General features: G+C 34.3%; 2 protein-coding genes across 2 annotated transcripts; both read right to left on the bottom strand.

The window, feature by feature from the left end:
• Positions 1 to 377: 377 nt before the first annotated feature.
• On the bottom strand, positions 378 to 3,182 carry LOC18035675 (plastid division protein PDV2). The gene is made up of 2 exons (XM_006423082.2): positions 2,722 to 3,182; positions 378 to 1,266 (listed from the first exon to the last, which is right to left on the bottom strand). Exons 1-2 carry the CDS (start codon positions 2,947 to 2,949, stop codon positions 604 to 606), a joined length of 891 nt encoding a protein of 296 aa, XP_006423145.1. The 5' UTR covers positions 2,950 to 3,182; the 3' UTR covers positions 378 to 603.
• A 720-nt stretch (positions 3,183 to 3,902) lies between these two features.
• LOC18035536 lies at positions 3,903 to 7,385 on the bottom strand. The gene is made up of 10 exons (XM_006423081.2): positions 7,305 to 7,385; positions 6,888 to 6,974; positions 6,522 to 6,638; positions 5,748 to 6,155; positions 5,242 to 5,648; positions 5,053 to 5,152; positions 4,899 to 4,958; positions 4,737 to 4,823; positions 4,519 to 4,647; positions 3,903 to 4,359 (listed from the first exon to the last, which is right to left on the bottom strand). Exons 1-10 carry the CDS (start codon positions 7,383 to 7,385, stop codon positions 4,060 to 4,062), a joined length of 1,776 nt encoding a protein of 591 aa, XP_006423144.2. The 3' UTR covers positions 3,903 to 4,059.
• Between the last annotated feature and the right edge of the window lie 6,343 nt (positions 7,386 to 13,728).

Here is a 13,728-nt window from a genome sequence, read left to right as displayed (position 1 = left end):
ATGCATATGTATATTATTTATTATCTGAAAATTGAAAACAATGGGCTTGCGGGCAGAAAACAAATACTGCCGTATTGGACAAGTCCATTGCACTGACGATCATCCAAAACTGTGATGAACAAATTGCAATAATGGATTAATGTACTTCAACTGAATTTTCGATTACCTAATTTGTAAATTAAAAATCTTTAAATTATCCTCTTTATTTTTAAAAAATTCTCGAATTATTCTCATATTTGATCAAAAGCTAAAGAAAAATAAGGGTAAGTTAATAATATTTTTTTCCTTAACAAAAATAAAGGATAAATTTAGATTTTTAAAAAATAAAGATGATTTGAAGATAATCAGGAGAGGAGAGATAAATCCAAAATTAACCCTCGGTAACACCAAGAATGAACACCAACAGCCACTGATTAACATCATTTTCTTGTACAAACTATTGACATGTAGCTTTGGACTCAACAATTCATTGATCCTTAAGATGTCAAGTCTTATCCAAATCATAAAGGTCAAGAAAGTCATAAGCCGTTGGAGAGAGAAAAACTACACTAGACAATGTCAGAAAGAAATGAGATATACACATTTGGAGGATGGAATCACAAATTAACCACTCCCATAATTGATATCCGGCTTTACGGCAACTGAGTCAAATGGGATTTCAACCCTCTCCTTCACAATGCATCGTGCTTCGCCACCCTCAACAACCAGAACTTTCCCAGGTGGACATTGAACATTAAAAACTGATCTCTTCTCATCAATAACTGGTTGCCTAAAAATGCCCAAGAACTTCAATGGGGCACTTTTCTTCCCAAGATTTTGTGCAACTCCTGACATGTTTAATACGTAAACCACACCAACAAGTGGAAGCAATGTCTTGGCCAATGAACTAATAAAGTGTCCAAACCCTTTCCTTGATGTCGTTGATCCAGTTTGCACTTGGTTTCTCTCAGATTCATATATATTCTTATTCCCTTCTTTAGTTAGTTCACCAGTGATCACACCATTTTGTACTGACTTGCGTGGGTAACGAAATTGCGAAAGATAGCCATTTTCTAAGGTCAGAGACAGAGGGAGGCGATTAGGATATGGAGGAAGGAGGAGATCATTGTCATGCTGAACTGTTTCCCCAGCGAAAGCAGATGCTTCATGTATGACCTCCAAGTCCTCCCCTCTGTACTCCTTGAGCTTCTCAAGTAACATCTTGCGGCTGAACTCAATCTCAGCAAGTGCAACTTCCCTGTCATAACGTTGCTGCAGCTGTAGATTCTGAGCAACAAAATGGAAACAAGATTTTCAAACCACTCTATTATCAACACAATGTGACCCAAATTATATCATCTATAAACAATCATTATGTTGAATATGCACTCTCTCCAACACTTGATAGCACCTTTTAAAACTACAGAGAGAAGTGAATGTTAATGAAAATCTTGCACAAGTAGACCTAGCATTTGAAAGCCCACCAATTAAGTGGAATAGGTATCAGCAGGGAAATGCTAGTCAAACTATTCAAAATCTTTCACAAATGGGCTGCGCAACAGAAACTACGAAAACAAGCTCATAACAAGTAATATGATGGACAATATTGGCTGTAGAAGTTCACTGACTGAGCAAGTGGAAATCTGAAAACCTATGCTTCTTAAAAGATCTGCTGAAATCATACATCATCACAAAAACTCTTTCTGACGAATATTCACACATTTTTCTTAGGTCAGCGACTGACAGCAGATACAAACAATAGGGCCACAAGTTAGTTTGTCCCGAGGTCAGTCTTGGATAGTTGTCCTCCTTTCAGGTGTGTAGTATTAGTTTTCCCAAAGCATTATGTAGTTCAAAAAACATCAACTATGGGGAGGACAACATAAAATTCCAACTTAGTATGATGTAAAAAAATTTCACCATGATCAATTAAAGTTGCTATGACTATCTAAGTAAAAAAGAAAAGACATTTTACATTGATGCGTAACAAATATAGAAAACCAAAGGTTATCCAGTTATCCACCACATAAGAAGCAACAATTACAAGTAATTTTGTTTGCCAAGTACAAAGTTGATACTTTTTGCAAAATATGTACAGTGCACAGCCACAGCACAGGGATGTTAAAATCGACAAATTTAGCATTTATACCACATTGAAGGCCAACAACACAAGGATATCAAGCATGGTCAAGCATCTCAAAAAAATACTCTATTGGAAGATAGAAATTAGAGTCAGAAAGTTGTAAATAAGATGTTAAATTCTGAAATCTAGGTTAGTCATATGGTAAAAAGTAAAAGACCTTATTGTACAAATTAAATATATTAAATGAAAGATCATTACATTTTCAGGGCAAAGAAATACGAATGATACTGCATGCAACAAAAAAACCAGTGAGAATGTCTCAAGCAAGCCAACAGAAGCAAAGGACACATTTTGCAACAACCCAATTACAGTTAATTGCAAAATTCTAAATATCTCAATATTATTTACAAGATTTACGTGGGCATAAGCAAGAGACATCATGCACCTAACAAATCACAAAGATTCACATTCCAAATTTTCAGCAATAACATCAAATACCAAAATACGAAAACACAGTCACAAATTTCTTTATCTATCGACATAAAACACTAACTTAAAAACCAATTCTTGACACAAACAAATCAAGAAAATTGATTTACAATACTGTTGACATAAAACATTAATTTAAAGACATGGGTGTTTTTCATTTTGTCACAAACCTGCAAGTTACTAAGCTGTGCCTCCAGCGATTCAAGAGCCTGATGAATACTCAAAAGCCTCTCTGATTCTTCACAATACTCTTCTTCCTCTTCTTCTCCATTAGCGACAACACCCTCTTCTTTTTCTTGCTTATCAGGAGATGAACTTGCTTTGTGGATACATTTATTGATCTTTAATCTCAGCTCTGCGGCTCTAGCCAAAACCAAGCCTATACCGTCTTCATCCATTTTCTTTTTGTGGGTTTTCGGTTAATTTGAGGCTTCAAAATCTAAAATTTGGTTGGCGAGGGTTTTGTAAACAGAAGAGCCAAAAAGCAGGTGGGGTTTTGGTTGGCGAGCGTTTTAAGTGATTGTGGTGCTTCCTCAGCAGATATTTTTGGACTTTGCCTTTTGTATTTTTTTTTGGCAATAATGTCAAAATGTTCAACCAAAATAGATAATGGCTAACAGCGTTTATGGAAAAAAAGAAGAAGAAGAAAGTTTAATAAGATCATGTCGGGGACAATTTTATCATATACATGTGAGTTGTTTGACACTTTGACCCAACTCTCAAAGGATTTTTTACTGTGTACACGAGGTAAATTGATGTGGGTTTAAATCAGTTGGTTTTTACCTTACCTTATTTCTGTTGATGTTTTGGTAATTTTTTTTTTTTTTGAGTTTAAATATCATTGCGCTTTTAGCAATATGCATTATGATTTTTAAGAGTGTTCAATAGGAAAAAAAATCTAAAGCAAAAAATAATTTTGCACTTGACATTGGCTATTTCAGCCTTTAGGAGAGAATTTTTAATAGGTTTAGAATGTTGACTTCTAAAACTGTACGAATATTTTATTACATAGGACAGAATATATATTCCAATTGATATAAATGAGGCTTCTCAACTCAAGGGTTGGCCCTTAGCCAATTGCCAAACTTACCTAGCGGTTGAGCTAAATCAAAGGACTATTAGCCCATTTAAAATGAGGATCAGATTGCAAAATCTAGTGGCATAAACATTATCTTGATTCTTGAATAAAGTTGAAAGCTCTTGAGGCCGTTCAATTGACCATCTCTTCTTTATCTCATGCATTTGTACACAAATAACCGATAGACAACTAAGAAATGCCAGCTGAATCACAAGCATGCCTTTGTGAAGAGACTGTTGATCAAACAAGCTCAAGCCTGTAAAATCTCAGTAGCAAGTTTAGCTGTGATTCATCCGTCATTCTAAGCTATCATATACTTGCACTGCATGGCAATTGAACTACATCGATGAACACTGAAATGGTTAAACAAAAATCAAATTTTCACACAAATTTGATCCTCAACCCCTAGATGAGGATCATGGGGCAGTGGTTATGCTAGTTCTTTTGAAAGCAGAAATCGGAACGCAAAGTTATGGGGGATCCATTCAATGCTTTTCCCGGATCTTTTGTTCTGACATTGCTGAATGTTCTTCTTTAGAGAATCAGGCAAAATATGCTCAATCATCTCCAACAAACCGGCTTGACACATATCTGAATCTTTTGCAAAAGAGTCCACTATCTTTGGTAACATAATTTTCTGTTCCTTGTTTATGCTGAAGTTTGACTGAATGTACTCTTCTTTTGCAGTTTCCAGGTCCTGGAACACTCTTTTGGGTGTGTATATACGGACCTAAAGAGAGAGTAAACGAAATGACTCATGATAAATATTCAATTTTATGCATAAGAAAATGGTAAAATGATGCATCTTTCTTGCATTATGATCATACTAATGAATTACATTCATACATGCATCACAATAAGATGTTTGGATCTAAAAAGAGTGGCATACCACAGCATCAGAGTAACATCCTGAGCACAATGCAAAGTGTAAACGAGGTTCCGGGTGCTCAATTGTGTATGCTTTTCTTGCATCTCCAACCTTAAACTTTGCCTTTGAAGAAAATAGAAAACGCAGCCACTACAAAAAGAACTAAGCTCTGTCAGAAGCATGTCAACAAGAATAACTATCTTCTCATAATCATAAAGATTTGAAGATGTCTAATTTACCTGTCCTGGACGAGGCATTCGGCATCCTAGAATATAACTTTGGATCATGTCAATGTTTATTGTTTGGCCCCCGATACTATACGCAGCCTAAATAAACCACAAATTTATTCATAAATATCAAAAGAAATTTTACTTGCTGAAGTTAATTAACCAGAGACAGACCTTGAGTAACAATGATTGTCTTTTTAGATTATTTTTTGGAATTCCATAAACCAAGTATGCCTGTACGACAAAAACCAATGAATGAGTTGCATTTGCTCATTTTATTGCAGAAGATATATAATGATAAACTCTATTCTTAGGTTCGGAAACACACATGCATCACTAGAGCATTGTGCACATTGATCCAGAAAGCTAGCTTCTGTTCATGCTTCATTCTTCTAGGATCAACTTCTTCCAATCGATTAATAAGAGACCTGCAATGGAGTAGTTTTTATATGTTTATTATGTTTGTTGGCCAACAAACATAATAGGCTTAATGATTTGGTTATGTGAGAAGGCTCACCTATAATATTGTAGCTTTGGTGCAATATCCTTCAACTTCTTATCATCTCTGCAAATCTTTTCCACCTTTGCCAATGTGCAGTATGGTCCGCTGAATTCCTTAGACACCCCAATGCTGAAAGGGTTGTCGAAGTGTGAATTGAAGGATGAAAAATTCCCACATTGTGGACTCCAAATATCTCCTTGAACTCGCGAAGATACTATATCTAATGATGATGAGTATGAAATTGGAGAGAATGGACAATCATGAATCATCAAAGGCGGGTCTGCAAGTTCACAATTAATATCTGAAATGCACTTGATAATTTCCTCTGAAAGCCAGTTTGGTGTCTCCGGAACATGATCAGAAACAGATGTCCCTAGATGCTCTGCCAAGCTTACTCCGCCAGAAGTATCAGCCGGAGCTTGCTGAAGAGAAAACATAGGAACCCTCATATTAGAGAAGCTGTTTAGTGCTATTGCAAAACTATCTAAAGACAGAAACAGCTACAAAGGAACATTAATTACCTCTAACATTGATAAAGGCAGGGAATGGTATGAATCTACAGCTTTGTCCAATGATTTTATTGGAGATGATGCTCTAATCGAACATGCAGAATGGTGAGACAATGAAGAGTGGCTCCGACGAATGCCGGCATCTAAAAGTTCTTGTGGTTGCCAAATGTCATTGCATTTCTTTGGAGGATCATTAGATGAATATCTACAAGAGGCTGAATTACTTATTTGAATGCGAGAATTCTCTTTCTCTGAAGTAATATCATATTGAGAAGCTTCTGAAAACTTCCCTTCCTGTGCTTCTGAAGCTGACTTCATCCTTTCATCGAAATTTTTTCGATATAAAGAAAGAATATATTGTTCCAAATACTTAACTTCCAGTTCTAACACTGCTATTTCCTTGATCAGTTCCTTGGCATCCTGAAAACAAGAAAAGGGAAAATAAAATAATTTGTAGAAGCAAATGAATGGCAATAAAGATGTGCCATAGAAAAGTAATTGGCTAAAATGAAAGCCAAACGAGGAGCTGATTCTCAAGCTCAGTTGGTATTCTGCTATGATTTTCATTGAGGATCAATTAGACCAGGAATCAGTTTTCCAATATAAAATGCTTTAGTTTACATTTTTAGTGATTTAAACACAATATCAAATGCAGTTAGATTACCCAGCAAATTGATTTTTCACATAAGTGTAACAGTAAAATTCAAATTCTTTCTTCAGAAAATATCTAATTAATAAGGAAATACAAGCAGGAATGCTTCTTTTAGATACATACACAGGATTTACCTTCGGGATTGACTTGTCTGTCATTGTGTCAAGGGAAAAGGGCCTATAACTTAAGGCAGTCTCAAATGCACGGCGTACCACAAATTGGTCCTCTAAGCTGTCTTGAAGCTGTAGAATCTGCAAAAGAGAGAAGAAAAATGATGAAGTAACTAATAAACTATGTAGGTATAGACTAACATCTCATTTTAAACCGATTGAATTTTGGAGTATTTGTTATTTGTAGTAAAGTGGATATCAAATAACCAGGACTTCTGGAAACTCCCAGTTTAACAGAGACTCAAAGCACTACTCAAAGAACCAGAAAATAAAAGTTCTGTTCCAGCCCATTTTTAAAAAACTTCATGAGATTCAGACTTCATTATATACCTCTTGCATTAATGAATTTTGAACCTCGGCATTAGAGGTTTTCTTCTTTTTCACTTCATCAGAGTCCTTAAGCTCTCCCAAATCCTTCTGTGAACAAAAGTTGACAATTAGTAAGAACTTTCTGGACCAAATAAGCATGGAAATTATTCAGATCTGATTGGAAGAGCTTACCTTCCTCTTAAAATTTTCTTGGAAAAGAAAAAAAAAAGTTGATAACGGAAACAAAAGAAAACAAGTAAATGTCCAAGGCCAGTATGAAAGAAGTAGCCAATTTCGGTATGGTACTGGGGAACACAATCTAGAAAAGAATTAACAGTTCACATTTATCTTGAATATGATTTTTCAGTCATAGAAAATGCCTGGTGCTACATCCAAGAATTCGGCAGCAAGAAAACATTAGAAGCACCAAATTTTTACCGGCTTAAAGCCATGAGATGCTTCTTGGATGTTGTCCATTTTGTCTTCCCCTGCTTTTCTTTCAACTGGATCGCTGTCCATAGAAAAGAACAAATATGATATAAATGAAACACAACAAACTTCATTATAGAAAGTTAACTTCATTATACGTTAAGCTTTTGAGTTCATTTACTGCTGTTATACATAGTGCAAACACAATCCAGAAGAATCTGTTAGCCCTTTTCACTGATTCATTAATAACACAATAGAAGAGAACATACTTACAACTAAAAAAGAACTTAATTTGAAGCTTTTCCTTGTTAAGAGCATTGAAACCAGTTTAGGACTAATCAGTATAGTTGGATAGATGCACGGGAATGAAGCAACAGAATCAAAGAGGCAAATCATCTAACACTTAATAGGACTACCTTCTACAAAAGCATTAAAGAAAATATATTTGCAATGCAGTACTCATACACCCCAGAAGCATAATTTCATTAAAGTTTATGATAATGACAAATCACAACATTACTATAGCATTTGTGAATTATTATTCTTCAAGTATTAATATGATTATCAAAGCGTTTTTTTTAATGAAAAGAAATGATAATAAAGAACAAAATGCTACCTATTAGAACGCTTGTGTCTTGAAACTCTTGCTACCTTGAGCATGAGTGGCTTAAAAATAGAGCCACCCCGCCAATATTTTTCACTCATGGTAGCTAAGTACCAAACTTAGGCTTAGTCGCCACAGAGTTGAAAATTTTACACTGAAACAAGCATTAAATGCAATATCAGATATTGACAACTTCTTAAACAAAAGAAAAAAACACAACATAAAAGAAACATCCAAAGTTCATTAATTGCTAGAGAATAATCTCTGCTCATAATGTGCATAAAAACACACTGATAGAGTGAGACTACTCACAAATATTGGTTTTGGTTTTTGAAAAGCTGAACCAATTCTGCTGGCTCATAAACCAAATGGGTTCTTAGCAAAATCTAATATACATTCAAAAAACTTATAAGTTTTGTTTTTCAATATGGCAGCATATATGTGTATGTGCACGTAACAACATATATATACATACATAGGTATAGTGGTTAAAAGGGTGTCAATTTTGTTGACCAGTCACTTGTCCAAGAAAGCAATGTCACCTTTGAAGCTTTTGCAATGGTGGGCTTTTAGCATTTGCATTAAAAGAAGTAAACCTCAGTTGGTGGCTTTTGATAGAAGATCGATGCTTAAAAGTGAAAAAAATCAGGCATTAATTTTAAAAGAAAGAAAAGTGACAAGAGACAGAGAGGTGACTATGGTTTATATATAGCCTAGTTCATGGGATAATTTGCATGTACACACATAATTCACTCTGTTCATTTCATTTGGTTCTTATGCTTTGTTACTATCAATGAATAAATATAACAAATAAAATAACAACTGCAGTTGGGTCCCATCTGGGTTTTATATTGTAAATTTTTTATTATCAATTTTTTTAAGGGTTACCACCTACCGAGACTCATTTTAAAGATGCTTCGGTTCCATGTAAAATTGCAAACTGTCAATCATATACCATTTTGTAAGATAATCATTTTTTTTTTAAATTTCATGGGCTTAGTAGTGATCATTTAGGATGTGAGATTTATGTGAACCAGCTCTTCATCATAAAGACATAAAAAGATAATGAGATGAAGAGGGAAAACCAACAAATAATTACATTGTAATCCGCAAAATCCATACCCGCATCAATTGCCACATCTAAACCAAAGTGTAATGCGCTAGTTACCTCTATTTACTTGAGCTTCATCAATCATCAAATTTCATCCTAGCTATATATACCTTTGTCTCCTTCATTATGAAATTATAAAACAACATCTTTTACAATTATTTCAAAAGGATCTGTGGAATTTGGATTTGTTCGTTCGTTTGCATAGATTCCAAATTAATTGGACCGTTAATTTGTATTTGATATTCAAATATATGCACTCTCCACAATGAACCTTGCAAGAAAGTAAATTCTTGGGTTTAGTATAGCCTTAAATATATTCTTCTTTGTAATTTGTGTTCTACTTTTAGCTAGCTTTATGCATGCTTTCACCTTAACGTCCAAAAAATGAAATGGAGTTTCTTCAACAATAATGCAACTTCAAATGATTACATCTTTAGTTTGTTTTAGCCTTTATATGTTTTTTTCTCCCCCTTGTAAAGACCTTCTATCGGATATATCAAGATGCTAGCTAGCTGCAAGCAACACTGAGAAAAATTAAAAAACTAAATGAAAGAATAAAACTAGTGATCGAGCAGTGATGTTGGATCAATCACCAAAAGGAGGCAAGCAAAGGCACTTGAAAAAGAAAGGCAATTTGGCAAACCTCAAAAGGGCTGAAAGTTGAAGGTCAAAGACAAACATGCAATACAATGCACGTTTGATAGGAAATGATTGGTCTTTAATTTTTGGTGGGCATTTTCCTTTTATCTAATCCCCTAATAAAGAATCAGATAATCGCACTGTATAAGGTCCCTTTTGTCTGACTCAAATTAAAACTTTGCTCATCACATAAAGTTTCTTGCCTTTTTTTTTTTTCTTTTTTTCAATTTTCGGACTGGTGCTATAGATAGAAAGAGACTAGAAGTTTACCGAGTCATGCATCTTACGATGGACTGCCTCCAGCTACCGAAGCCTTTCCTTCATTTTTGTTGCAAATTTCAAATTTTTGCGTTGCATACTCTTGAGTTTCTGTTATCTTTTAAAAATTTTGTTTAGTCGCACCCCCTTTATCATATATATAAAAATAGAATTGAAGTATCGAATAAAGTTCTAATGTTACGTGACAATTTCATTCATCATAAATGAATTGCACCACCCACAGTACTATATCAGAAGTGTGCTTATACTTCAAACATCAATTGGAAAAAAGCAACAAATGCGCAATAGGATTTTAGGGTTAGCACACTACCATTTGTTTTCAACATTGATGAACAAAGATTTCAATTTAAAGTACGACAAGTTTTGGGTCACATGATTCACCAAAGCTCTAGAGCATGTTTAGCTTTCACTTCAGTGATAGCATGCACGAGATTTTGTCATCCGTGACGGTATGCTATCCTTTTTTCAGAGATAAGCTAAAAGATTAAAAAAAAATACAGATTTTAATATATTACAGGATAAAATATATTATGTTAAAGTTTGTATTTTTTTGTCTTCTATCTTGTCTCTAAATTTAATAGAGTTAGAGATTTCTTATTATAACCTACACACACACACATATATGTATTTATGTATGTATGTATATTAATTTTAAGCATAATTTTCTGATAATTAGATGTAAGCTTACGAAAGATTAAGATTAAAGTTGATATGGTTTTTTTAATTTTAAAAATTGTCCCACCATAGGGCAATTAGTTATTTCGCTAATTTTTTTTACCTTACTTCATGTTTCCACGTTATTTTTGTTTAAATTTGATGAGATTTAATGTAATACTCTAGGCGAATCCCACATCGGCAAAGCACGGCAGAGATGCTGGGTTCATAAGGGGGTGATCCACACCTTAATTATAAAGACCTGATTTAGGGTGTATGAGCACCCCATAAACAAAACTGTGCGGGCCTTGTTAAGGCCCAAAACGGACAATATTTTGCTAGGTCTGAGTTGGGTCATGACAAATGATATCAGAGTGGCTCTGCGTGTTCTCTTGAGCGATGGTGGAGGTGTCCTCTTGAGCGATGGTGGAGCAAATCTCAGCGAGAACGCTGAGTCCCCAAGGGGGTGTATGTAACACCCTAGGCGGATGCCACACCAGCAAAGCACAGAGAGATGCTAAGTTTATAAATGATGATCCACACCTTAATTGGCAAGACCTGTACGGGCCTTGTTAAGCCCCAAAGCAAACAATATCTTGACAGGTCTGGGTTGGGTCATGACATATGGTATCAGGGCGGCTCCATTTGTCCTCTTGAGCGATGATGACCTTAATTGGAAAGACTTGTGCGGGCCTTGTTAAGGCCCAAAGCGGACAATATCTTGCCAAGTCTAAGTTAAGTCATGACAGATGGTATCAGAACGGCTCCATGTGTCATCTTGAGCGATGGTGGGGAAACTTCAGCTATGATGTTGAGTCCCTAAGAGAGGGGTGTGTGTAACACCCTAGGCGAATCTCACATCGGCAAAGCACGAGAGAGAGAGATGCTGGGTTTATAAGGGGTGATCAACACCTTATTTGACAATACACGTTTTGAGGTGTATGAGTGCCCTAGGAACAAAACTGTGTAGCTGACAATATTTTATTAGGTCTGGGTTGGGTCATGACATTTAATCTAATATATACATAAATGATAGATATATAAAAACTAGTAAAAGAAATTGAAAAAAAGAAGCTTGAAGATAGTTTGAGCTTATCTTAAGATCATTCACATAGTTTAGGAATTGAAATTTTAAATTTTATTGCTACGAGAAGCCTGTATGTACACGTGCTTCCACTCAAGTTTATAGATACTTTATAAAGATTAAATTTAATGTATCTTGAGAAGTTTCTAATTTGGTTTGAGGCTCATAGTCAACTTGGAAGCCATACATGCACGTACCTTTAGTTTAGTCCCTATGTATATGTTGAGATTAATTAATTAATTAATAATTAACGTACTCTTGACTAATTAATCAAGAAAACAAAGATATATACGTTTAGATTTCACCAATCGATGTTGATAAAATTAATGAACATTGTTGAACGAAAACCCATTAGCTTTGCTCTCGAGCAAGTCAATTTACTAGCAACAAATTTCAAGAGGAATCTGACAGACATGCTTGTGGATGTGTATAATAATAATAAACAGTCCCAAGTCCAAAGTAATACATTTGAATTAATCATCATGTTGTAATTTAACTAAAAACAAGCAAAGATTCTGCCGACTTCGAAGCCATTTGAGTTAAAAACTGCAAGACAATATACAGAGTTATATCTTAGAAGGGGCTCGAGTGATGTACATTTTAGGTTAATTTTAACTAGTGGGATATTATTAGCTAGCCATTAGTTAAGATTTTGCTAATAATAATGAGATATTAATTGTACTGTTAGTTTTACACATGTTAAGACTTGTCTTAAATATTATTGTTGGGTCTTCACCTAACATCTTAAACTTTTAGTTCAAGTAATTTCTCTAATAATAATAATAATAATGATTAGTGGAAAAATGTGCTTTTAAAGTTTGGGATGTACTTATAACTATTCTACTTTTGCTCGAATTTTATGCGTATGAGCTTAAATGTTTGGTATGGCTTCAATCCCTTTGGAAATGTTTAGTTTTTATATATCGATGAAGATGAGATGATTAACAAAAAAAAAATAAAATAAAATAAAAACAACTAGGCTCTGTTCTTGAACAAGTCAATGGCACGACATCATTAATTTTTCAAAGGAAACTGACAGACATGCTTATGGGTGTTTAAAAAATAGCTGGGGCTTCGTTTATAATGTTGATTATTCATCAAAAACAAACAAAAGTTGTGCAAACTTCAAAGACATTTGATTTAGTGTAATAAAAATTGTCATTAATATAATAAGCATGCTTGTGTCTCTCTCTGTGTAAAGACTATCTCATATAGTATTTCTCCAGAAGAAGAAGAAGAGGGTATTGATAGGTCAAACTAGATAATAAAAGTCTTCCAAATATTATTTCTCCATGAATTGACAAAATGGTCATAGTTAGGAAATTTTTAATTTTTAAAAAAGGTCATATAAATTCATTTTGGGGCTTGTATGACCCTTTCATAACAAAAAATGAGAGATGCAATTTATGTCCCAAAAAAATAATTGTGCGATATTGTGGAAATAAAGAGATCTCTCTGATTATTTTATCGAATCAAAATGATATTATTGCCCTTTTTTTCATTTTATAAATTTAAAATCACACAAAAACTCTCTACCTTGTGGGTTAAAGCTTTTATTATAATTGAACATAATCTCACAACAAACGGTAATTGAATTATTAAGATCATTTTCAGAAAAAGGCCCATAGAGTCTTCTAATTAAACACATCTATTTAAGGATTTTTTTGTAAATGATTTTCAAAATACGCGGACTAAAAAAAATTACCAAAATCAATTGTCTTCTTTTCCTAAACTAACTAACGAGACTTAACAAGCCCATGTTAGTGAGAAAGGGTTTAAAACTAATATGTATTGGTTTCATAACATTTTATTAAAAACCTAATCACAAAACCCAAAGTGAGGGAAGCTTCTCTCAATGAAGTAGAATCCGAATCTCTACATTGAGATTAATGAAAACAGAAACCTGATGTATTGGTTTCACTCTCTAGAAGAAAGTGCAGAAAGCAGAAACCCAAGAAGAAACACATGAACAAGTGAACTTTCCAAAGCCAAATTCAACTGCTTAAGTAATCAATTGCCCAATGATGTGATCAAAAGGCATCTTCTAATTTGCTTGTTCTTG

Source organism: Citrus clementina, unplaced genomic scaffold (assembly GCF_000493195.1).
Source record: "Citrus clementina cultivar Clemenules unplaced genomic scaffold, Citrus_clementina_v1.0 scaffold_8, whole genome shotgun sequence".
Taxonomy (NCBI): Eukaryota; Viridiplantae; Streptophyta; class Magnoliopsida; order Sapindales; family Rutaceae; genus Citrus; species Citrus x clementina.
Note: the sequence above shows the minus strand (reverse complement) of the source record. Positions and strands in the feature narration are given on the sequence as shown.

Bases quoted from the DNA above. Each gene is read 5' to 3' on its own strand.
- LOC18035675 (XM_006423082.2), bottom strand. From the start codon at position 2,949: ATGGATGAAGACGGTATAGGCTTGGTTTTGGCTAGAGCCGCAGAGCTG. The intron at 1,267-2,721 runs GTTTGTGACAAA...TTTGTTGCTCAG, and splicing joins CACAGCTTAGTAACTTGCAG to AATCTACAGCTGCAGCAACG.
- LOC18035536 (XM_006423081.2), bottom strand. From the start codon at position 7,385: ATGGACAGCGATCCAGTTGAAAGAAAAGCAGGGGAAGACAAAATGGAC. The intron at 6,156-6,521 runs GTAAATCCTGTG...TCTTGTTTTCAG, and splicing joins CAGACAAGTCAATCCCGAAG to GATGCCAAGGAACTGATCAA. The intron at 4,959-5,052 runs GTGTGTTTCCGA...TTTGTCGTACAG, and splicing joins ACAATGCTCTAGTGATGCAT to GCATACTTGGTTTATGGAAT.